Source organism: Mus caroli, unplaced genomic scaffold (assembly GCF_978045245.1).
Source record: "Mus caroli unplaced genomic scaffold, Mus_caroli_1 scaffold_5, whole genome shotgun sequence".
Lineage (NCBI taxonomy): Eukaryota > Metazoa > Chordata > Mammalia > Rodentia > Muridae > Mus > Mus caroli.
Window position 1 is genome coordinate 30,377,710 of NW_028227260.1, and position 27,900 is coordinate 30,405,609.

Consider the following 27,900-nt stretch of genomic DNA (forward strand, 5'->3'; position numbering starts at 1 on the left):
ATAATTTTAAGAGTTAAGATCACCAACCTTGGCAAGTCTTTTCATATTCATTGTAATTCTTGTCAATTAATTAACTGTGTATATCCTAATTTAGATAAGCAATCTGCTGTTATGATTTTGTTAAAGAGACCTGCTTATGTTTTGCTGCCTATTAGAGTTAGGAAAGGATCCTTGGTTAAAAAATCTGGGAATGCAAACTTTGAAAAGGTATCTACCACAGCTTTAGATCAGCAGCTGCATACTGCTCATTTTGTTAATGATAAGCATAGGAATATTTCCATAGCTTTATCACAGCAACATATTATAAAAACTTGGAGGCAAAAGATGTCTTAGAAGTAGTAGTCTTAGTAATAGGACAGGATATAACATACATTAAGGCTAGAAAGGCAGACATTTCAAATATTGGAAAAAGTCATTTAGACACTTGGAACATTGATGAATTGGCTAGAGATTTAAAAGATAACCCAAGTGCATTGAAACCCCATGGATTGGGTTCAATATATAATCCTACTTGCTATTATTATTGGCATTGTTTTATTAGTAATCATTATGTTTCCACTCATCTTTAGAGCACTCTTGAGAACTGTAGCTACGACAAGGCGGGACATTCTAGAACTTCGACTGAAAAAAAAAAAAAGAAAAAGAAAAAAAGAAAGGGGGAAATGCGATGCCCAATCCAGTGAAGTCCGCTTGACAGGCTGAGAGGCCTGGAAGCGCTCACAAGGCAAAGAGTTTCACGGAAACTCACCTCCTAGAGTTTTGGCGTTCTCATTAACCCATATACTCATACCCTATTCCCGAGTTAGTCTGGTGTATGGATCCACGTGCTCTCTTTTAGTATTATTTTATTATAAGTGCCTTTTAAGATTGAATTCTGACATAGCTAAGCCTTCGCCAGTGTTCCAACGTCCTAGAAAGTCCTTGAGCTGACCATGGGCTTGGAATTCAATGTTGCCTATTCAGTGACATTCAGAATTGCCTCTGGTATTACACTATCACTTAGAATAAAAGCCAAGTTGCTCCCATATACAGGAATTTACAATGGTTTAGGAAGTAGATCGGGCTGTGGTTTTAGAGTATTGCATTATTCATGAGATGGTTACCTAGAACGCAACTCCCTAATTAGAACCATGACTTGGGTGTGAAAGCCCTTGCCCTAGGAGTGTAAAGACCTCACACCTGGCTTCTAAGACTATAGCTGACCTTAGATAGGGCTGACTTTGTCTCAGTTGTTTTATTGCCCAGTTCCTGCCAGTCTTTGTGTTTACATTCCTCTGTTTTGTGTAAGAATTATTAAGCATCCGGTAACCTCATTTGTACCTTGCCGATGTGTCACTTAACTTCCCTATTTTCTTCTGTATAAAAAGTTTGATGCTCAATTTGACAAATTACAGACAATTTGACAATTTCAGATTCTACACAATCTCGAGTGTTGGTCTGTCATTCGCCGACTCTTTGCCCACCTGTGACCAGAGACCCGTTCCATGCAGACAAAGGGACCCAGAGGGTCTGTGCAATGGCTAGTGGATAAAGAGTGCTGGGTACTTCCAGTAGACCCAGGTTCAGTTTCTAGCACCCACATGACAGCTCATAACCATGTGTAACTCCAATTCTAGGGAGGGTCTGGTGCCACCCTCTGGCCTCTGTGAGCACCAGTTATAAACATACATGTATGAAAAAAAAAACCCATACACAAAATAAAATGAATATGTTTAAAAGCCAGATAAACCATAAGAAACTGCAGATCACTGGAAAGATCAAGATCTTAAAAGCATGAGGATGGGGGCATGGCTCAATAGTTAAGAGCACTTGCTACTCTTCCAGAGGACCCAAATTCAGTTCTCAGCACCCACATGGTGGCTCACAACCATCTCTAACTCCAGATCCAGGGGATCCCCCCTCTGGCTTCAATGGGCACAAAAAAATGAATGTGGTGCACATACATAGGCAAACACTCATACACATAAAATAAAACTACCTCTTTAAAAACATATCTTCAAAGCAGAAATCAGAGAGATGGTTCAGCAATTAATATTTTGTTGCTCTTGTACTGGAATTGAATTGGTCTCCCAGCTTGTATCTGGCGGCTCACAAATGGCCCATGACTCCAGTCTCGGGAGTTCTGATGCATTCTGGACTCCAAGGTTACCTATACTCATATGTATGTGCTCACCTCACACATACACATAATTTAAAAATATAAATGAAGACAAGTTTAAAACTAATCTCAAAAAGATGATACCTGCAAAGGGAGGTGGGTGGAATTGGGGTATCTACTGATGGATGGGATGGTTGCAAAAATGTAGTTCTAATGACAGAAATAGAAACTGTAGCACAATGTGGGCTTAAGAAGAAAGGCAATGTGCTTTTCCTGATGCCTGAGTGGATGTCTAGGAACAAGTTGCTGGTATAATTTGCCTTGCCTTCAGAGATTCCATGGCATAGGGTATCAGTGTCACCCAGATTTCTACTTCAAGCCCTCAAACAGAATATGGCTGATAAAAACCAAACTGGAAAGTACCGAAATACTAATACAATCCAATTAAAAATGGTGGTGGTGGTGGTGGGTAAATTGTGGGCATTCAAAATCCCTTTAACCCCTACTCCAGAACCAGAGACCTCTATTGCCAGAATGCACTGTATTCCCTGCCTTTCCTATGGCTTGCCTACCATTCAGAAATTCTAGGAATACATGTCTGATGAACTATTCCTTAGTTACATGGCTATAAGGGGTAAGGATGCTGGGAAATCAGTCACCTGCTGTTTTATAAGGTACATAACTGATCAGTGGTTGGTGAGGTATGTGAAAGAATACATAAATGTGACATGAGGGACTTTGTTTTTAGGGCAAAGAAACTATTCTGTATTCTTGTTGTGATACAAGTGTATACATGTTAATATCCACAGATGTACGTACCATAAAAAGTTTGTGATATTATCAGACCAAACCCTCCCCAGCACAATGATAGCCCTGACCAGTTGTATAAATGAGGGCTGCAGGAGATAACCAGTTTCTCCATCCTTCTTAAGTATCATATATTCATATATAATATCAACTTTCTTCAATAGTCTCTCTTCTTTTTGTTTTATAGCAGGTGATATTACTTAACCTATTGTTTAGTTTACACAGTGCAGGATGTCAAGATCAGATTGAGAATGATTAAAGAGGAGCAAACATCAGCCATGGATGGATTTGGGTAACTGATAGGGACTTGGATCTTCCGTTAGGAGAGAGCAGTGTCCTATTGTTTATTGAGGGGAGGTTTATGTGATGATGGGCAGGGTCAGCAGCTGCTGCTATTGCCTATTATTTAGAAGTACTAGAGGGCATGCAGTGCATAGCAAAAGCAAGAAGTAACATAGATAATGATACAGATCAACAATGGTGGCAGGTAGATTCTAAGGCTCTCAGGGGAAGCTCTCCTAATCTCTGCCTGTTGATCTTGCTTTTATGCAATCTTCTCCCCTTGAGCATAGGCAGAACTCATTACTTGTTTTTCATCAAAAACACAGGGCAAAGGCAGGACTCTGCTATTGGGGTTGTGGCGCATCTAAGATACTCTTTGCAGAAGACTCACCCTAGAGGCTAGCCTTTTATCTTTTTATCAAGACCTATAGATGCTAAAGACACCTGTGGAATTGTGTGAGGCCTTTAGCAACTGAGGGTGGCCACCTATAACAGTCTGTGGTTTCAGACCTACATAGAAAGGACATAGAGACTTGGAAGTAGATTGCTTCCCCAGCTGATGTATGATAGGAGAACCAGTCTAGATTATCCCTTGCTCACAGCCTCATAATCATACCCAGAGGACCTAGCTAGGCTGAGTCCCTAGTGATGACACACTAAAATAGTTAGATGATAAATGTGCATTATACTGATTTCTTATGCAGCACGAGAAGGGGGGAAATGCTCATGTAGTTCTCAGTATCCATTCTGGTCTGGGGAGGGGTGTTTGCTGGACTTCAGAAGGGAAAAGCACAATTCCCACCTTTCTTTACCACTCTGATTCTGGACTGTGATGATTCTTGGCTGCCAAGGTGGACACTGTGCTTCTGACCTCTGCTGCTGAAGATGACTGTGAAGATTTCTGGCTGTTCCGCTGCAATTTAGTCATGAGTGCCTGGGTGCTGAGGGGCAAGGAACTTGGCATCCATGTGCAAGTGAATCATGTCTCTGGAGGTAGCGGGAGTGTTTTCACTCTGGCAGTTTCCTATCATGCAAGAATTAGCAACTGCCCTGCTAGCCTGGGAGGGACGTGGTCTTGGATGTTGTGTTTGAAAGTTTAACTAAGCTGCTCCTTCTAATAATGATACAAGCCACTTACTATTCAGGGATAAACAGTTTCCTGCCTAAACCAATTGAGAATCAATTCTGGTTTTCTTGCAGCTAGAGTCTAAACTGATGTAGCAAGGATGCATATGCTCAAGTGATATTTCACTTGTGTGTAAGTAAAGTGCATAAGAAAACATTTGGCTTTTTAGTAAACCTTTCATATTTAATATAATAGATTTTTAATACTTAGTTTTATAAAGACAAAGTCATGTTATAACATTTAAGGTAAAAGGCATAATGCACTGGTCCAGTTTGACACAACAAAATATTTTGAATATTGTGAACATCTCATTTGCTTAACAAAGCAGCAGCTATAAAACTAGAACATGTTTTGCTTCCTTCTCCTGCAGACTCGGAAAATGCATTGTTGTCTTGCTTTCATTTATAATCTTCTTGAAACTCAAAAAATCTCTTTAAGTATTTATTTTTAATTGATCAAGACTAAAATACAATATTCAGTAATCTGTACTATTTTGACTTTAAAATAATATCAAAAACTAACAACATATTCTCTTAAGAAAGTATCTGTTGTAAATACAACTGACAAAATATTTAACAAAGTGTGTATAACAGTATCTTTGTATACAAGCGCGGACCATATGTTTTTCTAGAGCTATCGTCGTATAATTTAACAATCATTGCATAATGGTAGATGTGTGATGGTTCTCACATAAACTATTAACTACGATTGAAAATTGGGACATATTTTAGCTAATCATCTCTGAGTTGAGGCAGAAAGGCTTAAACTATCTCTTTTAAGTAGTCATGTCCTTGAAAAGACAGCATAATCAAATCTTAAAGATGCTACCAGCATTTGACCAAATTCAACTTAGGAATTTTCTTTTTTCTTTTCCTTCGAGTTTGTTTATATAGTGGATTACATTAAGGGATTTTTTAATTTGTTTTTTATTTTAATTAGGTATTTTCTTCATTTACATTTCCAATGCTATCCCAAAAGTCCCCCATACCCTCCCCCGCCCCCACTCCCCTACCCACCCACTCCCACTTCTTGGCCCTGGTGTTCCCCTGTACTGAGGCATATAAAGTTTGCACGACCAATGGGCCTCTCTTTCCACTGATGGCCGATTAGGCCATCTTCTGATACATAACTTAGGAATTTTCAAAGACATAATTTGAGAAGTGCTTAGCTTCCCTGAAAATAGTATGTGCTATGGTAACACAGTTAGGTTTTAGTCACAGTACGTTCTTGTCAAAGACTGACCATGCCAATTCTTTCCTAGAAAGGGAGACTTGTTTGGTCACCATGAAGGAAGTCTACCCTTTCATTGTTTCCCTTCTAGCCAAGTCAGAGGCTCGAAATCCAAGTCTAGTGTGAAGACAGAAGGTCCACGCACTGGTTCCTGCCCCATTTCCCAAGTCAACTGCTAAGTAAGTTCCTCTTCAAAAGTGGCAGAAGACAGGTCAGGTCTGCATGGATTGCTTGTTTTTGTTTGTTTGTTGTTTTTTTCTTTTGAAAGTGCTATCAACGTCCATATATATTTAAATGGACTGCCATAGAAAAAGCATAAAGTATGTAAAAATTGCACGTCTAAGTCAAACCTTTTTAGGTAGATGCTGGCAATTCTATATAGTACCTTTGTAAGTATTACATGAAGTATACTTTACATGCTTGCCAGACTAAAACAATTCAATCAATTCAATCTTAGTGTAACTCTTCCACACTACCTACTATAAATTAAAATTCAACAGGTAAAAATTCAAACTACAAAGCTGGGACACAAGCAATCATAAGCTATTCTGAAACCAAAGCAATAAACAATGCCACTCTAAAGAATTTTTATTTGTGTCTCAGTCTAACTGAAAGAGCTATATAGTCAACTAAACTGTCTTCTAACCTTTCTTTTCAAAATGCTGGCTTTATTTGATTTAAGTCTAAGTCCGGTGTTGTTTTTCTTTATATCAGCCCAGAATTTAGACTTCTTGATTTGTGTTTATCAGCAACAGAGTTAAACACCGAGTTTTACACTCGTGTTAAACACCGAGTGCTCAATCCCTCGAGAGCACAGAATGCAGAAGTTGCTTTGAAAAACCATGTATTACTGTATTGAATAAAATTACCTTTTAGAAGTTAATCTTTTAGTTATATAACTTGGAAATCAGGGCCCTAAAAGGCAACTTCCTAGATAATTAAGGCTACAGTTCTAAAGCCCAGTTTTGTAAAGTTTTTTTTTTTTTATAAGACTGGGGTCATTTGAAAAGCAAGGCTTACCAATTTGCCATAACAGCATTATAATAAATATACTACCACCTTTCAAAAGACCAGTAATCTCATGGAAACAGCAGGACAAACTTGTGACTGACTCACTAAAGTGATATGGTGGCGCCCTCTGGTGGTCCCACTGAGCATGTGACCCTGATGCTGCTTATCTTGTGACAGAGGGGGAGAATTTTTTTAAAGTGCAATTAATACAAAGGAAATGAACCATTGTGCTTCTGAGTATCTTTTTCTTCTGCCTTGGAGCACATCAGTAATGCAATATACCCCTGAGAAGTATTCCCAGGAATCAGGCTGATAGTGCAGGAATCTTGGCAAAGCTGATGATGGCAGAGATTTACATCTTGGTTCTAGACCTTAACTGGGAGCTTTTTGCATTTTCTAGCTTGGCTTTTAAATCTAAGGGTCTCTCAAAAAACCTCACCAAGGCTGGTTCATTTAACAGGGAAGCAAGAATCTGCTCAAATGCAAACGACCACTGATGTTCTTCCCTGGGACAGGGAAGATCTTTCTTCACACTGCTCTCTGCATTCCCTTCACTGGGTCCAGAATCACGAGCTGTACTGGCTGATGATGCCGGGCTATGGAGTTTCCTTCCAACTTCTTCCATCCTGAGCAGAAGGTTGGTTACAATAGCAATGGCTTGATATAGCGACTCTTCTTCAGGGTCCTCATGAAATAAATTATACAGGGTCTTTGAAAATTGAATAAATTGTGACTAGAAGACACAAGTTGGAAATAGAATATTTTAACATTAAACTTAGCAAATATAAGTGGAACTCAGAAGTGCATAGCATCCTGTATAAAATTTATAGTATATAACCGTCATCATAGAACTGAATTCATGATATATCTTTGCTCAAGGAAATTAAGTATGAACCATGAAAGAACATGCCACTAAAGCCATCTCACACATTGCCTAATCAAAGAATGTCATATCCAAACTAATTTCTGGCAGGTTTATTGGCATGAAATATACTGGATTTCCAGGATTATTTAGTGTTGGGTGACAATTTTGGTTATTCAAAATTCCATATTTTCCTCTATGTAAATCTCATCAACCAATTAAGAAAAGGATTATGGACTTCATCTGATCTCAAAAAGCTACACTGGGCACTAAATGAAGGTGACTTAATTTTGGGGAAGAATGACTTTTTGAGACCTACCTAGTAGTGAAAGGAATCTAAGAAATCCCTTTGGATTGCTTGTCTTTAAAGGCAGACATAGGGCCAAAGTTAAGAAAAGCTAGTCATTCTGCTAACTGTCCTGAGAAAATTCTAGATAGTCCTAGAAAATACTTGTCAATTTAAAAGCTATTCAAATCCAAGTATTCTACAATTCAGTCATCTAACCTTAAAGGTTGATATGGATATAAACCAAGCACAAATAATACGTTTCATAAAATGTATTGTAAACATGCTTTCCTCTTTCCCTTTCATAGTACATTTATAATGTACTACAATCATTTATAAAGATTGAAGAATAAATATGTCATATACTTATTTCATAAAGGATTTATTTAACTATCAAACTGGAAAGCCCATTAAGACACTCTAAGCTATTTGATGGTTTTTGTTTTTGCAAAGTTCTGGGAAACTTGAGTATGAGAGCATCAATCAGTCTTTTGTTGTAGAGTATAAAAACATATGGATGGGCAAGGTATACAAAGAGATCAATTTCAATCATATCTACTAGTCCTTAGTATTGCCTATGCACTGTCAACTATAAGAATATTGGGCACTAAGGTGAAATCAATCTTAGTAATTTCTTAGTAACTAGCAATAGATTTGACATATGGTAGACAACCAAATGTCTACTCCGTTAATATATTCTTTTAATGTTGGAAATATGTCCTATGTATAAGATTTACTGTAGAAACACTAAATACACTTAAGTGTTTAAAGTGTAAAATAATTTAAAAGATTGTTCACCTCTTTCATGATTTCTCTTATAAAGATTACATGTAGATTACTTAACACTTTTTGTAATAGTATGTAGCTTATTTTATTTTTATTTCTTTTCCTTTTGTGATACTGGTGACTGAACCATGGGTGCCATGCACTCACATTATTAAGAAAAAACATTAAGAATTTTTCACTTAGAAAACTGAATTGGAAAAATGAATACCTGATTCATTCTTGGTAAATCTTTAATGGTTTCTTCTTTTTTAAGAAGCTCATCTTGCCATTGACTTAAATAGGCTTGAATATCAATTTTTCCTTTGCCTAAATGAAAGAAATAAACAATTTTATAATGAACAGCTCACAACATTTCCCCAAATCTCAAAAAAAAAAAAAAATAAACTAAAACTGAAAGCTATTTCACCAAGGTAAAAGAGCCCATCTCTTTCAGTCCAGGACATGATCTGAATTTAGCTTTGATCTCACTCACTGGCCTTCAGAATATATTCTCCACTTCTATTTACATCAGTGGTTCTCAACCTGTGGGTTGTGACGCTTTGGGGGGGGGTTGTCAAACAACCCTTTCATAGGGGTTACCTAAGACTATGGGAAAATACACATATTTGCATTACGTTTCATAATAGTAGCAAAATTACAGTTATGAAGATGTCTTAGGGTTTTACTGCTGTGAGCAGCAGACACCATGACCAATGCAACTCTTATAAGGACAACATTTAATTGGGGCTGGTTTACAGATTCAGAGGTTCAGTCCTTTATCATCAAGATAGGAACATGGCAGCATCCATGCAGACATGGTGTGGGAGAAGCTGAGAGTTCTACATCTTCATCTGAAGGCTGGTAGGAGAAGACTGGCTTCCAGGCAGCTAGGACAACAGTCTTAAAGCCCACACCCACAGTGACACACTTCCTCCAAAAGACCATACCTATTCCAACAAGGCCACACTTCCTAATAGTGCCATTTCCTTGGCCAAGCATATTCAAACCACTACAGAGTTAGTAACAAATATAATTTTATGGTTGGGGGTCACCACAACATGAGGAACTATATTAAAGGGTCACAGAATTAGTGTGTTATTGCTGTGAAGAGACACCACCATTAGCAAGGCAACTCTTACAAAGGACAACATTTAATTAGGACTGGCTTACAGGTTCAGAGGTTCAGTCCAGAGGTGGAAAGCATGGAATTGTGCAGGAAGACTTGGTGCTGGATAAGCCAAGAGTTCTACATCTTACTCTGAAGGCAGTCTGGAGAAGGCTCTGATTCTATTACATCTTAGAGATCTGCATGTCTCTGTCTCCTGAGTACTGGGATTAAAGGCATATACCTCCACTCTTGGACCTGAGATTTTCTTTACTTGGCACTTGCTATGTACCAGACTGGCCATGAACTTAGAGATCTGCTTGCCTCTGTCTCCTGGGATTAAAGGCACATACCATCACTCCTGGACCTAAGCTTTTCTTTAATTCCTTTTCACAAGATCTTTATAAGCATGGCCACTATGACTCAAGATCTGGACCACAGGTGTGCCCTCCATTTCTGCATTGCAGTTCATTTGAGATATAGTCAAGTTGACAAAGGAGAATAGCCATCACAATCCATCCCTTGTCAATTTGTCAATCATATCTCTTTATGTCCAAATGAAAACAATAACCAAGTCATAATAATAATACCTAATATAACTATCCCTTGTTCAACTGCAAACAAATTAACAATAAACTTAGTTTGATGGAATTTTGCCCCAAGGTCACCACTCCCTCAATCTGTTTATCTCCTTGAATATCTTGAATATCTTGAATATCTCCATTCTGCTTCCTGGTTCCCCTTTAATACTTGAACCACACATTTCATATTTTTCTATTCTAAGCTTGCTATGCTTGATCAAAAATGGTTTTCATAAGAGTGACCCGCAGGGCAGAGTCAATGCTAGGCTTTTTGAGACTTCCTTTGTCAATGGAATTAGTCTAAATCTCTTTACTTTAGCCACAGGAAGACTCTTCAGACAAGGGCAAAAAGCAGTCACATTCTTCGCCAAAATATCATAAGGACAATCTCTAGGCATCATACTAAAATTCATCTCCTCTGAAACCTCTTGAACCAGGACCCCAGATTTCAAATCACCCTTATCACTAAAATCTTCCATAATGCTTCCAGAATGGCCTATTAGGTCTGACTTTAAGCATTCCATTGCTTTCCAAATCTCAGATGCCAAAATCCACATCCCTCCAAACAAAAACAAGGTCAGGCTCATCACAGCAATACTCAACTCCTAGTACCAACTTCTTTCTTAGGGTTTTGGTACTGTGAAGAGACACCATGACCAAGGCAACTCGTATAAGGTTAAACATTTAATTAGGTCTGGCTTACAATTTCAGAGGTTCAGTCCATTATCATCATGGTGAGAACTATATTGGTGAACTTGGTGTGGGAGCAGTCAAGAGTTCTACATCTTGATTTGAAGGCAGCCAGGAGGAGACTCTGTTCCACAGGTAGCCAGGAGTCTCTGATTCCACCCTGCGTGGAATTTGAGCACTAGGAGCCCAACTCTCAGAGTAACACAAGTCCTCTAACAAGGCTACACCTCCTCCAATAAGGCCATACCTCTAAATAGTGCCATTTCTCATGGGACAAGCATATTCAAGCCACCACAATTGGAAAGGTTGAGAGTCACTGATTTAGATCAAAATTTTTCTTTGGCAAACTTAGGCAATAGCAAAAATATGAGCAAAGAGTGAAAATGATGTATTTAGATTAAAATAGCACACTTTGATCCCATGATAAATTTCATGTAGCTATATACCCATATATCCTATCATCTTTAATATTTTCTATATCCAGTTCTTCATATGCACATATGAAAGTCATTAATGGTAGCTCTTTTTCAAAAATTAAAACCACTGCTTATTGATTCACTTGTTTAAAGGGTTCAGTTAAGATGATATTTCTGTGACCTTTAAATTCTTATTTAAATCTTCTTTAAAGCTGGGTAAAATAGTGGAAGAGTTATGTTCAACTAGATCTTCAGGAATTATTTTTAATTAAATGTTTTAAAATGAAGAATGATGAGCTTTAAATGAATAATATCATAGTCTCTATTAAAATATCAAAGGTGAATACTACTTTATTCAATATTCTTATACTTCTCTGTATTTATCTTATTTTAAAGAAATATCGCTTATATTGCCCTGAAATATATATGTAAATTTTGGGCATCATAGTTTGCAGTGAAAATAATTGGAAACATATTAAATGTCCATCAATATTGAGTTAGTGATTGAAAAAAAGTCTTACAATTAAATTGTGAAATGTTCTGTTCCTATTGAAAGTTAAAAATGAAAATCAAATGAATAGACATGGAAAATTATCTACGATATATTTCAAAATAAGAAAATAGCACCCAGTAGACCACTGTTTATGGATGTTTTAAAAAGAAATATGTCTACATGTTTGTGTATAAAAAGAAAGAAATCTGAAAAGGATATTGGCAAAATTATTACAGCCTTTACTTCTGGTTAGGTTTATCTGGAGCTAAGAAAGACTACATACTGTCTGAATTCCAGCCACAAATATTACCTATTACATTGTAATTAAAATAAAACCTTTAAAATAATAAAACCGAATATGGATCACTTAGTGTTATATTTTTTATAACTTCTGAGATGGAAGTGTCACAAGAAGAAACAATAAATTGTTATAGTAACACGATGTAACTAAAACCTTCATTGGGACACATCTACAGCCTTTAAAGAACTCTACCCCCCCCCTTTTACAACTATCCATACTTATAGAATAAGTCATTTAATAAACTGAATGATATGCCTAGATTGTCATTGTAGTACCTTTTTCAGGGCTATTTCTTCCCGATTCTGTTTCCTTCTCATCTGCAGGCTTAGAAACTAAAGGAAAAGAGGGCAAGTGCATATTGGTAAACTGTTTAACAGGCATCTTTTAAAAGAAAAGTAGTATTTTGTACGAAGACTTACAAGTACTTGGTTTTCTTACCCACCAAAGCACTTATGTAACCTGACTTCCTAACATTAGAATGTAAAGTATTAGAAACACTCATAGTAAAAGAACACTGTAGATTAATATTAAAACTATCCTAGAGGACAATCCACCAAATTTAAACTTGTTTCTGAGTGATAGTTTCCTTCTTTGACTGCTTTCAAATTAAGTTGTATTATTTTTATTAATGGGAGGAAAGCTCCTCACATAATGGGAGTCTAAAGAACAAGCCAAACGTTCCAAGTATGGTAACAACTTATTGTGAAACCCTGTACAAGTCACTTGTTTCTGTACTCAGTGCCCTTATATATAAAGTTGGAAGACTTAAATAGATAATTTTTTTAGATTTTTGTAGTACTCATTATATATATAGCAACCAAACAGACACATGCACACATAGGTTTTCTCTATAAGACAACTGACAGCTATGAAAATGAAGCAAATGACACAGACAAGTGTATATCACTTCCAACTCATGTCAGAAAGCACATTCATCCCTATAGCTTTAAATAGCCATGGCTTGTAAATCATCAAAGATCTGATTGGCTTCATTGTCCTTTATCAAAGCACAGACATGATGTGATATAGCATAGAGATTTCTTTAATAAAATTAAATGCAAAATGTATTATATAGACTGTCTCTTAAATTCTTTCGTAAGAAATTTCAAAACATAAAAATTGTTAAATACTGTCGGATCAGTCCAATATTCAGAGGCATTGCTAACTGTTATTGTGGTAGCAAAGGGGAAAGTGCAGCAGCCCCCAAGTCAGAAAGATCTCCACAAGTATGCAGTCATCAAGATGTCCTTAGTCCCATCTACCTGGGAGACGGATGGAGACAGGAGGATGACTGGAGCCCAAGAGTTTGAGACTGGTCTAAGAAATAGAGCATGAACCAACTCCAAATCAACCCAGATTCTGTTAAAAGGTTAAACAAATATTTACCCTGGAGCTGACTGAAATAAAGTAATTCTTCTCTTGAAAGCTCATCGCCCTTTGAAGAAGTCTTAGACATCACTTCAGTATAAGCTGAAAACATATAACAGAAAAGAAGTTCTTACTGCTCAGACTAAGTTTAGGTGACTTGGGTGGAAATAATATTGCTGTCCTCTGCTGTCCACCAAATAAGCCTACGATCACTTTGAGTTCTCTGATTTCTCCTTTTTTATTGCATGAGAATGTCATATATTTGGATACTGTATTTGATCAAATCCATCTCCCCATTTCTTTCCTGCAATGTTCCCTCTTTCACTACCACTATTCCCTTCTAACTTCATGGGCTCTTTTATACAACCCACTGAGTCCATTTGATGCTGAGGGCCATCATCCCGTAGCAGGAGTAGCCTACTTTTTATACTCTTTAAATAAATTTCGGAGAGTCATTACACATTGAACAAAGAAAATCTGGCATTTAGGTTATATCTGAACATGAAATCTCAGCATGTTTAAAACTCCTGTACTAATAAAGTAAAACACAAAGCTAGGTGCCTAACTTTGTGTATCACCTGTTATTTAACAGAAACATAAATTTCCTATTTTATATTTTATTCTATTTAATATTCTTACTTTTAATCCCTCTATAAAAATACATGAAATGGAAAAATTAAACCTTCAAGTGGTAACCTATCATAATAACAAAAAGTATTCTTATAATTGAGTTATTGTGTGGTTTATCTTTTGTTTTTAACATTGTATTTGTGATTCAAGTATTTGAGGGGTAAAGATGTTTTTAATTTTTTTGTCTGCTAAATAACAATTCCTTGCTAACATGAAAAGGCTCTAAAAAGCTTTAAAAGGAGTCCAGGGAGAGCATTAGACAAATTATGAGGTGCTATTTGATTTTTTTTAATAGCCCAACCCAAGCTACATTTTATAATATTTCTTTTATAGAGTAGGGATATGTTGAAAGTAATTTTCTTAGGTCAGTGGAAAGAACTTTATGAGAAATGAAAAGGCAAGGTAACTTGGAAGAAATATAGTAGAATGGAGTCAGATGGATCTCATATCAACTATGTGATATCTGCCACATACTTGAATCTTCCAAACTGTCAGCTTCCTTTTTGTAAAACTTGGAAGGATGACATAATTTTTCAGAGACTATGAGGATAAAATAAGTGAGTACATATAGACATATTTTATAATGTGTATGGTAATGCATGTGTTCATTCATGTGCCCTTGTATGCATGTGGAGTTAAGACTGATACTGTGTATGAAGTGGATAACATGACATAGCTTATGCTCAATACCATAGCTTTTGTTCTGCTTCTTTTTGTAAGTATTTACTATACCTGCCATCTGGTCCTAGTAGCTGAATAATTTGCATCATCTGCAAGTTTGGTAACCTGCCTACAGTGAATCACTATTCTAATGACAATGAGAGCAGAAATTCAACATTGCCCCAATATTTCAATGATACATAATTTCTTGTACAAGCTATCATTTAAGATATAGCTAGCTGGGCAGGATGGCATAGGCTTGTTATTCTTGCACTTCTGAGGCTGAGGTCAGCTTGGGATATATACTGAGATCCTATATCAAACCATACACATTTATACATACATATATAAGTAAGTGCCTAATAGGAAACTGAGGATCTACCTGTTATATGGACTCTCTCTCATAGATTTTATTCCATCTATATCTATATACACACCAGTAAAAATACTTATGATACTACCTGATGGTCATATGAAACAATAACCTTGTGACAAGTGGAAAATAATTTTTTGAAATAGAATTAGCTGTGCAGTGATGCCGGTTTCAATGGAATGAGCTCTTACTACACACCCGTAAAGACAGTTAAATTCTTACCTGGAGGAATATGCAGCTTAAAAAGCAGCTTGAGCTTCTCCGTAAAACTTCCATTGTACATTATATCTGTTCAATAAAATTCAATTAGAAAAAATCATGTTATCGAACTATTCAGCGGATCTCAACCAAATGATTAAAGATAGTTGGTGTGGAGAAGCAGCTAAGAATTAGGATCCAAACCATTGTATTTCTTAAGATAACAGTTAAACAAACTACTCAATCAGTTAGACGCTTCTCTTTCGAGCATGGAAGCAAAAACGCTCCACCAGGGACACAGCATGCTTACTGCACTAGTTCCTTTCTTCCAGCCACACATTTGTCTTTCTCTTTGAATGAGGGTTTACAATTCATTTGAGGAAGAAACTCTTCAAGATAATCCATGAAATCATTGCTGGGAGCGTATGGCAACCAAAGAAACAAAACCTCCAACATAGCAACTATACACACACCTCATTCATTTACTATTTCTGTATCACTTATCCAGGCTATATGGATAGATTTTTACCTGAGGAGAAATCCTTTCTTTGCATCTATATATCTGGTGTGGAAAAATCCTGGACATTCTCTTCCTGCCTTTTAAAGCATTAAAATAGTCACAATGAACAGCTTGCTTTTTTGAGAGGTTTGGGGCAAAAGATCAATATGTGGGGCTGGAGAGATGGCACAGTGCTTAAGAGCACTAGCTTTCCCACAGAACCCAGGTTCAGTTTCCAGCACCCACACACAGCAGTTCATAACTGCCTGGAGCTCCAGTTTCTGAGGATCCAACACCCTCATACAGGCAGACATGCAGGCAAAACACCAATGCACAGAAAAGAAAAAAGTAACCATAAAAAGGTTTATGCATAGGTTTAGCAACAAACACATTAAAAAGCCCCCCAAATTACTAAACCTGAAGATAATGTAATCCAGAGTGAAACATCTGTCTAAACTAGCAGCAATAGACAGCAGTATGAAATGGGTTTTGGAGGTAGGGAAGAAATTTATGTTTTGATTTAGGAAGTTAAAGGACATCCGCCTACCTATTGCAGAGGAGAATTCTTTGAAGTTTATAAGGCAATCAGAGTTCTCATCCAACAATCGGAATGTCCATAAAGCTAGTGAGTCTCTGTTTGCAGAATGAGCCCAGGGACTCAGCAAGTGATATAATACTCTGAATTGCTGGCAGTCAATCTGATATTGTTCCAAATATGGCAGGCTGGGGTCATGATGCTTCAATTCTGGACAACTCAAATACCAATAACAAGATATAAACAGCTCTTTCTATTAAAAAAAAAAACAAATAAAAAAGGAAGATCATTAAATCAGAAAGCAGTAAAATATTCCTTTTAAAAATGTCCATTAAAACATAAAAAAATATTTAAGAGTAATTGTGATAAACTTCTGCTAAGAGACTGGCTTTCATTACAGAGGAACAGCCGTACCTTAAACATGACATAAAGTTCGTCCAGTTCCTGAAGGCTCATTTTCACGTCTTGCGAGACAACACGTAACTTTAAAAAGATTAAAAACAAATTAGACCGTAACATTTCTCTTTAAAAACTCTTTCTTTGAATTCACTCCAAGTTTCCCTCTCCCAGGAGAAAATGGTTTTTTTAATTTCTTTTTTCTTTTTAAATCTACACAACAATTTTTTACTGCAGCTCTATTCATAGTAGCCAAGTTAGTTCTTGATAGTTTGAACTGTTGAATTAACCCTGTGTTTCTGATAAAAAAATACTATTTGACTTTAGTGCAATCACGATATAGTGTTAGACTATTAACACTTTGTTAATTAGTTGAAAAAGTAAAATACATTTTTAGTATAATAAAAAATATCACAAATAAACGTCAACGAGAAGAAAATTATAACTTATAGACTGACAAAATGGCTCAGTGGATAAAGACACTTGCTACCAAGCCTGACGACCTGAGCTCAATTGCAGGAAGCCATGCTGATAGAAGCAAATGTCATAAAGTGTACTCTGGCTTCCATAGGGATGTTACAGCACATGGGCGCACCCTCCAACAAATAAATATGATAAAGAACTAAAAGGACAATATATAAAGATGAATATGGAAGTCGTTACAGTGTTCATTATATAGAATGGCATAAATTGAGGTAAAATAGATAACTCTCTTGGAAAATATATCACCAAAATAAATTCAAATGTGTAAAAAACTACCCCTGAATAGACAAAACAGAAATGATAAGCAAAGAGCTACTACCATCATCAGAAGTCAGCAGACCCAAAAGGTTGTATATTTATAGTCTTGTTTTCTCAAACTTTCTATGGAAGGTAAAATATTCCAGAGCATAGAAAAAGTGAGTTTACTACAAGATTTATTATATAAGATAAGCAAAACTGATATAAAAATTAGCATTCACACACACACAAAAGAAAATGTTAACTGTGCGTGGTGGTGCATACCTTTAATCCCAATATTTGGGAGACAAGAATAGGCAGCTCACTGTGAGTGTCAGGGCAGTCTGGTCTACATAGCAAGCTCCAGGCTCGCTAGGGCTACATAGTGACATGATGCCTCTCAAAAAGCAAAAGAAATTCTGAAATCAATGTAATTTTAACACAGCTGCAGAGAACCTTGCTAAATGATTTAAATTATCGAAACAGACTGTGAATAAATATTATAGCCAAATAATGTTCATTTAAAAATGCAACGGAATTCTAATTAATTCTTTAACAAAATTTACTATATTAATAAAGTAAAAAGCCACACAATCTCAGGAAATGAACATTCTATCAAAGTTAATGTTCACTATTTATTTTAAAAAAAATAATTGTTCTGAATTCCAGTTAGAATTCTGTGGGTGCTTAGCAAACACTCTACAATTACCTTTCAACCTAGAAACCTAATAAAACTTCCTTAGCTTAATAAAGGACATCCTCCAAAAATCAATAGTAATAAAATATGAGAGGCATCTCTATTAAATTTAGAACTAAGACTAAAAAGCCTACTTCTGCTATTATTCAATATTTCTTCAAGGTTTCAAGGCATATATATATATATATATATATACATATATATATATATATATATACACACAAAGAAAAAGAGTACACATATTAGGAGGGTCAAAACTCTTAGTGCTGGAAACTATATACTCTTTATTTAGGATATCAAAAAAAAAAAAAGCCAAGTGACAAATAGTACAATCAGTAAGTCAGGGCTGTAGTTGCAACAACATGCAAAAAAACCAAATCAAGAGTTTTTACATTTATGCCAATAAATAGTTGGAAAATTTAAAGAAACAAGTCTCACTCATTTTAGCCACAAAATGTATTAGGACGAAATCAACAAGAAATATTTACGACCTAGGTGCTAGTTAGCTTTATGCCAACTTGACTCAAGCTAAAATCATCTGAGAGGAGGGAACCCCAATTGAGAAAATGTTTCCATAAGATCAGGCCGTAGGCAGCCAAGCCTGTAGGCCATTTTCTTAACTAGTGTTTGATAGGAGAGGGCACAGCTTGTGTGTGGGGATACCCCTGAGCTAGTGGTCCTAGGTTTCAGAAGAAAGCAGGCTGAGCAAGCCATGAGGACCAAGCCAGTAGTCTTCTATGGCCACTGTACCAGTTTCTTCCTCCTCCAGGTCCCTGCCCTGAGTTGCTTGGATACCAGACTGTGAAACTGAAATGTAAGAGAAATAATCCCTTTCCTCCTCAAGTTGCTTTTGGTCATGATGTTCCATCACAGCACTAGAAACCCTAACCAAGATAATGTACAGGATCAAACCCACAAATGCTTGCTAATGGACATTTGAAAAGTCAGATGACTACAATGGATATTGAAAAGAAAAAAAGATTTCAAAGTATACTGTACAGATACAAAAATGTATGACATAATTGCAACAACAGAAATATAGAAGTGATTTTATGTATGTACAAAAGAGCACAGAATATGAAAAAGTATAATACAGTAATAGACAATTTAATAGTTTTCAGGTAATGAATGGTTTTAGTTAAAAAATATTAACATGCATATAAAATCTTCCAGGTATATTACCTGTGAGTTAAATGTTAAAATATGAAATACTAAAATAGAAATAATTTGGGTAGAAAAAGGCCAAATTTTACACAAAAACCAGGCATTATAAGAAAAAGGAAAGACTTGACTAACAAAAAAAAACAAAATCTAATCCAGTTGTGTACTCTGTAAGCCACAGTAATACCTGCCTGGTAAGAGCTGCCCACTGGTGCAACAGTGGCTAACTGCATTTTGGTTAGATTTAAGGCCATCCACAAGATAGAACCCATAACTCCCCAATCACTTATTGCTGTACCCATAGATTAGTGTCTCTCAGGCCTCATGAGAGAAGCTGCTTCTTGCAGTAGACAGCAATTGGTATAGAAATGAACGACTGGTTAATGGGAAGAGAATAAGAGACTTTGGAGTGTTCATCCCTAAACAGGATGCCTCTATCACACCTTGCCTCACAAGACTCAGAGGTCTACGCAGAAGGGGGAAAAGAAAGGTTGTAAGAGCCAAACGTTTCTGATAACTTCATGGAAACTGTTTCCCAGACACAAGAGGGTAGATGGGCATATGAACTCACAATGGTTATGATAATACGCATATAGTCTCAAACCATAAAAAATCCCAGCATGTAGGAGGGGAGGCAGACACAAAATCTTATTCTTAGCTGAGGAGCTCTTGGTGTTTGATGACTGCTGGGAGAGGCAATATCCGTTTTCTAGTGTGATGCCTGGGCTCCAGGACAAAGCCTATTGCCAGGAGTACACAACCAACAGAAACTGGACTCAGTGGATTTAAGAGAGACAGAACATGAAGTTGAGTGGATAGGCAGGTGAGGAAGAATCTGGGAGGAGTTGGTAAAAGGGGATGAATATGATTAATATATAATATATGAAATTTCCAAGAATTATACCACGGTATACTACTTTGTGTACTAAAAAGAATGAGTTAGATTTAATTGTGCTGATATGCAATGATAACTATATATTTGAGTGACTGATATAATGTGTGGTTTCATTTTTTAAATGTATATGCTCTCTTCCTACCAACATGAATATATTTTATCATATTACATGGTAAAAAGAAATGTAAGGATCCTTTCAAATAATTTAAAAATTGTGGGGTAAGAAAACTTCATATTAAAAATATTTCGGAAATGATTTAATTATCTGTAATAAATATATGTAATTATATTTTAAGTTAATATTTAGAAACAAAACCAAAGGCTCTTATGTCATAGTAACATGACAGAATTATTTAATTGGAACCTAAACCTAGGATCTTTAGAAATATTAATCCTCCTAGATTATATCTCTGAGGACTTAGCTTTTAAGAAAGTTTATAAAACAATAAATCATAATGATAAAAAAATCAAACAGTATATATCAACATAAACAGTAAAGTTTTTCTCCACGGGATCAGCAATCTATTCATCTCACTGAGCAGAAGAAAACAATATTAGCAGCCACCTATGGAACCACAGAAATAGTTTAAGAATGGATTCCGCTTTCTACCCTCTTTACATTTTCCTATAGGCATTACAGAGAAATAATATTTACTAGAAGCACTGACTATTATGAGGGTCAGCTATTATTTTTAATTTTGGGTTTAATTTGTTATGTGTATATGTACATGTGTAGGTTTGTGCATTTGAGTGCAGTGCCGGTGGAGGTCAGAGGAAGGTGCTGGATTCACTGAGCTGGCGGTACAGATGGCTGTGAAGGGCTGAATGTGGATTTTTGGAACCAAACTTGCCTCCTCCAGAAGAACACGTTCTTAACCACTGAGCTCTCCAGCCCAAACTGTTCTTCCTGAAGCAGCGTGCCACAAATGTGTGTTAAGAAATGTTAGGTAACCAATCACAGCATTCAGTATTGCTTCACAGTAATGTTGTAGGCCAAGTCATACAAAACATGCTTAAGTAAACACAGTCATTCATCTAGAAGAAAACAACACTGCTCCTCCAAAAACTTACAATGAGTCCAGCTAAGGCAAGAACTCAGCTCTAAAGTTTAGCCTTTCTCATTTTATTCACATGGAATTTTACACAAAGTAAAAGACCAGTTACTTTGGGGTTTCCCCCTACAGAGTGGCTACTCACCACATTCTGCTTTGTTGTCTCTTCCAGGGTCTGGATCACATACAACCTATTTCGACAGCGCATGCTATGTATATCTTCATAGCGAATACTACCATATTTCTGCAAGAAATGATTTCAGTGGATACTCATTCATAATAATGATCCACTTCTCTTACAATTGCATTTCATCAGACTCAATTCTCTGAGGCCTTGATTCAATCTCTAGCTATTTTCATGATCTGTCCAGTGACTTTGCCCATTTCTATCCCAGTCTCTCTGTGTATTTATACATACACCAAAGAAAATTGTATCTTTCTACTATGTGCCTTGACTAAGAACACTGGCAAAACTCTTAGTCTGCAAAAGAGAATCATGTGAACTTTTTATACATTGATACATAGTTAAAGATGATCATCACTTGTGAATGCAAGTGAATTTAATATCATTTAATGAAAAATCAATTGAGAAAGAAGCAGTTATACAACCTAGGATCAGTTCACAGAACTCTTCATTTTATAGTAAAGTTAGAATTTAAGTTGTTTCTTTGAATTGTTATCTTACTCTTAATATATAAGTATGCCATGCAATTAGTTATAAACATGCAAATATGCTATGTTATCATATTTATGGTATAAAAACCTTACCTCATTGGACTCTTTAATCAAATCTGTAATATCCACTTTAGTATGATCACTTTTTTCATTACTGATATTTGAACCTTGTTGAACATTTGAAGGCAATGGGCTATCCTTATTAATGACATTGTCAAAGAACCTATCCAAAAGTGACAATAATATAAGAGTTAGTGGAAGTCAAACAGTTGTAGCAGAGAAAACCACAGCTAATGTCTCCTGAGATAGTCAGAGATCAATTTTATATCTCAGAACTCTCGGGAAGGAGTATGAAGAAGAAGAATATGAAGATGGCTGGGAGATAGGAAAATAAGTGGAAGGAATTACATGCAAACGTTTCTTTGGGAGAAAAAACATGAGGGGAGTGAACAGGCATAGCAAAATTTTTGAGAATTCTGGAACTCTGGTTTCTTTTAAAAGCACAGAAATATTATAAGAATCTTCTATATGCTTTTGTTTAATCCCAGGTGTAGAGATGTGGGGCTGCTTCAGACTGTCCACAGCAGCTGACTGTGATTTGCATCGTGCTCTAGCAGAAGTGTGGTTTCTGCCAGCTGCAGATAATTTCTGCGATTGTATAATGTTTGAAATTCTGGGAGTTTTTCAGAGGTTATACAAATACTGGGCCCTGAGAGGTGGGTGCTTGCTGGTCATTCAGGGAGGTTGGTTGTGATTTGTTAGTATCCATGATCAAAGAAGAAACAAAGAAAAGAAATTAGATCCAGGAATTTTCCTAATTCTTCTCTCCCCCTATCCTTGTTTCTTTCCTACCTAGTGTTAGTGGGGAAAACCATGGGGATCAAGGATGGGAAAAGGAAGAACCCACAAGGTAGCAAAGACCAGCTACAAAATAGGTTCGGCACATATTCAGCAAATCCTCCAAACGCATTCAGAATGCAATGAATATCAGGGCTGTAGAGGGATGAAATGGGAAATCAGTTTTCAAAAGGAAAACTGAGGCCTTATCTTAAGAGTTCTGAATGCCTTGGGAGGCAGAGGCAGGCGGATTTCTGAGTTCGAAGCCAGCCTGTCTACAGAGTGAGTTCCAGGACAGCTAGAGCTATTAAAAAAAAAAAAAAACCTGATTCAAACAACAACAACAACAAGAGTTCTGAATGCCAAAGGGAGGTGTCTATATTATTCTGTACAGAATGGAGTTTAATGAAGCATGACAACAGTTGCCAATTAATTTTCATTTATTTAACTCATACAAAAATACATGTATATACACAAAATCTCATGTACTCCAACACAAAATAGCATTCATACAAAATCAAGCAGGAAAATAAAGTTCAACCTTTCGGACTGATACCACCTGGGAACCAAGATTATTTTCCCTACTGGATATTTTAATGTTACTACCTAGGCCCCTGAGATGACATTTTTATATAGAGACATTCTGGCTTAAACTAGAATTATTGTTATGATTTACTAAATTAATGATATTAGTACGAATGTGTTAGGAATCTAAGTGTTCACATCAAAGTGATTTACTTTCACTGCATTCTGTCTAAAATCAAAGGAGAGTACTCTGGGCTTGACTTTATCTATCAACGAGCTATGTGACTTAAAGCGAATTACTTGAAGTTTCTAAGGCTGTTTCCTTGCTGGTAAACCAAGCAGACTGAATAATGTAATCACTCAGCTCTCCACTGGATTTAATGACTTAAACACTGGCTGGAGAGATGGCTCAGCTCTTAAGAGCACTGACTGTTCTTCCGAAGGTCCTGAGTTCAATTCCCAGCAACCACATGGTGGCTCACAAGCATCCGTAATGAGATCTGACGCCCTCTTCTGGTGCATCTGAAGACAACTACAGGGTACTTAAAAATCTTTAAGCCAGAGTGAGCAGAGGCCCTGAATTCAAATTCCCAACAACCACATGATGGCTCACAACCATCAGTACAGCTACAGTGTACTCATAGACACAAAATAAATAAATAAATCTTTTTTAAAAAGACTTAAACATTTTACTAGTGCATATGTGTGTCTACATACCAGACATATTGAGGCCAGAAAAGGCTATCAGATCCCCTGAACAGCAGGTTGACATGGGTGCTGGAAATTGAACTCATTTGGGATAGCAGCAGACATTTTCAATTGCTAATCCATCTCCCTAGCCCCACCTCCAGATTTAAACACAATATATATAGTTCTTCCAGTACCTGTTTAGTGCCGTCACCGCTTCAGCATCATCTTTACATGTCAGAAGTTTGTCTAAATTATAGTCGAGAATTGCCAATCCCAGTTGTAAAATGGCTTTTATTCCATCATAGAAGAAACAGTCCACCACATTCACTGCGCTTTCAATAGGTAGCACACTAATGAAAAGTGTGAGGAACCAGGAAAGAGAAACAGAGGAAAAGAAAGTCATGTCGGTCATGTGGTCTGTCAGCTGAGGAAGGTGATCCCTGATAAGTTCTTCAAACACTGCCTGGTCCACCAAGGCACCTGGAAAACATCAAAAGAAATTCCTTTCAATAGACTTTCTTTGTGACTCCTCTCCACTTTCATTAGCTTCGGGACAGAGCTCATCTTACTTCCTCCAAACAGGAGCCCATTAGGACCTTTTCTATAATTTGCACATCTTTGCAACTGCTAGGTCAGTGTCATGAACTTAAAATCACTTGGGAAACTCACTTTCAATTCATTTGGAGGGTTCCTGAGTCCTTCTAGCAATCAGAGACATGTACTAGATACTATAACTAATGGTGTGAGCTCTTCTTCAAAGAATGTAATATCTTTTGTGGTGGGAGGATGTAATTCAGAGCTCATGCATACTAGGCAAATGTGCTCTCACTGAGCTACATCCTTCCACCTAAAAGAATTCAATAGTGAGCAGAGATAAAGGTAAGTGCACAGATAGAACTATATTAAAGGCAACATAATCAAAACCTAGGCACAATACTGAAAACTTAGGAAGGTACAAAGGGCAGATCATCTATAGGTGTTAAAATAGGTAATCTTTATATATTTGATAACTAAAGATAATATCACAAATCATTAAGTTGATTAAAATCTCTTTCTCATCGAGAAACTGTTAAAAATTTCCCTTAGTAGTTTTAGATATCTCAAATCCTTATTTGGGCAATATAGTATTTATAAACTAAGTACGTTTCCCTTTCATTGTGGAGGAGAGCATGTCCTTCATTTTTTAAAAAGTAACATATAAAACATTTTCCCAACTGTACATTCCGTATCAGAGGCTCCTTTCCCCAAAGCATCAGCCAAGGCTTTGTGAGATTGCTTGACTTTGCTGTCTTTCTCAATCTCTTTTACCAACACTTCAATTAGACTTGTAATCTCACAGGTAAGAAGCCAGGCATGGTGGTCCATATCTGTAATCTCAGCACTCAGAAGGCTGAGGCAGGAAGTTTGCTGGCTGAAGCCACATACTCTGAGTTTTACAATCAGACCTTGTCTCAACAAATATCCTGCTCCCCAACTCACAAACAAAACCACTCTCATACCCAATAGACAATAGACATTAAAAATGGTTTTGAAAAGATTAAGTCTTCTGTGGTTGAAAAATTCATGTGAAACTAAAGCACTCCTCGATTCATATATTAATAGTATTTGGAGTTAGGACCTTTGGGAAGTGATGGGGCTTCTGCCTTAATGAAGTGACAATATTAATGAATAGGTTAGTTAATTCATGGATTAATGACTTATAATGGAAGTGGTTTTGCTATTTTTAAAAGCAAGCTAATTCTAGTGAACTTGCACTGTCTGGCCATATGATACCTTATGCCATGTTACTATGAAGCCATAAGACACTGACAACATGCTGAGCAGATGCTGGCACCACGATCTTGGGCCTCCCAACCTCTAGAACCACTAATTAAAATAAATGTCTATTCTTTATAAATCATTGCCTGTGCCATTTGGTGAGAACAGCAAAATAGATTAAGTCAGCATCTATGTGTAGATATATGCATGTATGTGTGTGTGTGTATGGTTTTTTGTGTTTGTTTTTTTACCAATGATTCGACGATTAAAATAATCAGGCAACATTCGTTCACATACAGCAACCAGAAGCCAAAAAGCCTCCTCTTCTTTTGCATATAGGAGCAATACTGAAGTCAAAATGTTCATTGCCTAAATTTCATAGGAAAGAAATGAAAAATAAATAAATATTTCTTAGGTAATAGCCGCATTTCTTTTTCAAGTATAGAACTTCTCAACAGCAGTAATGACAAAAGAGTAAATACTAGCATCATAAGGACTTGAAGCTAGTTCAAAACAGCAATGTGGAGTCAGGCAAACATTTGCGAGTTGGGTATTTTCTATCATCATAGTAAAGGAAAATGAAGCAGGATCATCATGGATACAATCTAATTAGGCTGATTTAAATGGGTTAAAAGTCCTAATCATTATGAGCCTTTAAACCAAAACCCATAATTGTGAATGATGTCCTAATACTGCAGAACACAAACTTTCTCTAGTGGAGAATATCCTTTGGACATGAACTCAATCACCCATCACTATGCACAAAATGAAATATCCCCCCCCCATTAAATGCTTTGTCTTCTTAGTTATTCCATTTTTATCACTGTAGAAACTCATTATCTGATACATGCTAATTTTGATTCAAATCCTAGAGTTTCTACTAACAAAATAGTTTTTTTTTTAAGGATATATTCTTTCTTCTCTATTTCCATTCCTACTTAACTTTCCGCTTCTACTGGAGGGAAGAGAAAAGGGGTCGGAGCTCTTTCAAAGTACCATTTGTAGAGGACTGTCCTATTCAATCTGCCTGATACTCCTCTGAAGACTCCATTTACAAAGCTCTCTTTACTTGACCTGACACCAAGTTCAGGTAGCACAGAAGGTTTTGTCCCTCAGGAGTGTTTGTTAAAATAATCAGGGTCATCTACTGAGCATGTGGCTGCCAAACGAGAAATTAGCAAAAAAACCAAACCAAACCAAACATTTGAAGGAAATCTGGGGACTCTGAAAAACTCTAGTGCCGCAGACCTTCTTTTTCTGTGCCTGCGTAAGAACGATTCTCTAGAGCAGATAGGCAAAGAGTCAGATGACGACAGAATCCAGCACACAAGAGACGTGTTGAATCTGAATGTAATGTCTGGTTGAGCTTAGACTAATTATATTACAGCGAATATCATAAATTGTAAAACATAACAGATATGGCACATTGAAGTTTCCCAGGTGCAAAGGGAGTGACTGCAAAGTTTATGCTAGGGATCAGCATCCCTCCAGATGTAAGAGGAGTAACTGCAAAAGGACTATGTTTATCTTAGAGATTAGCACCTGTTGCGGTTTAGCCTGAGTTTAGCACTTTAGAGTTAATTGGGCTAGAGGAGTTTTAACCCTTGCCTGGCCTCAGGAATAAAGTAGTGTCAAGGACTTAGGCCTTGTTAATACTTATCTATGTCTGGAGAATTCCCATTTTTCAGTATAGTAACTTAATTTGCTGTTGGCACGGAATATAGTCTGTAATAAGAATTTCTATCTCAGTGAGAATTCCAGTCTCTTTTTGTAGATAGGTGAAATAATGACTAGTACTTAATTGGTTATTGAATAGGTTAAACTCTTTGTTGCTATCTGGAATCTAAGAACACTGGGAAAAGGCTTTAGCTATGTTAGAATACAATCTTAAAAGACATTTACTATAAGGTAATGCTTAATAGAGTGCACGTGAGTCTATACATTAGACTAACGGTGAGTGGAGGATTAATATTATGATTTTTAAATTTTGGGGGAGAAAAATGTCAGACTTCAGGAAGAAAGTTTCCTTTAAAACCCATTGCTTCATCGGTCAGTTTCCCAGCTTTCGCTATGTCAAACTGACTCAACCGAAGTACGTGACACTCTAGCATATTCCCAAGAATCTAGAAGTCTTTGTCCATGTATATTTATAGCTTTATGTATAGTTTTCTGAGGTGC

At 36.6% G+C, this 27,900-nt stretch overlaps 1 protein-coding gene across 3 annotated transcripts in view; it reads right to left on the minus strand.

Moving 5' to 3' along the window:
• Positions 1-6,755: 6,755 nt before the first annotated feature.
• Positions 6,756-27,900, minus strand: part of Tbc1d8b (TBC1 domain family member 8B) — a 67,361-nt gene continuing 46,216 nt past the window's right edge. For all 3 annotated transcript variants that reach the window (XM_029473353.2, XM_021152905.3, XM_021152904.2), the window contains exons 11-21: positions 25,974-26,091; positions 24,159-24,444; positions 22,006-22,135; positions 21,383-21,481; positions 16,731-16,799; positions 16,329-16,569; positions 15,307-15,372; positions 13,440-13,523; positions 12,329-12,385; positions 8,697-8,794; positions 6,756-7,287 (exon numbers count right to left, since the gene is read on the minus strand). In XM_029473353.2, coding sequence (XP_029329213.1) covers positions 6,907-7,287; positions 8,697-8,794; positions 12,329-12,385; positions 13,440-13,523; positions 15,307-15,372; positions 16,329-16,569; positions 16,731-16,799; positions 21,383-21,481; positions 22,006-22,135; positions 24,159-24,444; positions 25,974-26,091 — 1,629 coding nt within the window. In that variant the 3' untranslated portion in view covers positions 6,756-6,906. The remainder of the gene's footprint in view (positions 7,288-8,696; positions 8,795-12,328; positions 12,386-13,439; positions 13,524-15,306; positions 15,373-16,328; positions 16,570-16,730; positions 16,800-21,382; positions 21,482-22,005; positions 22,136-24,158; positions 24,445-25,973; positions 26,092-27,900) is intronic.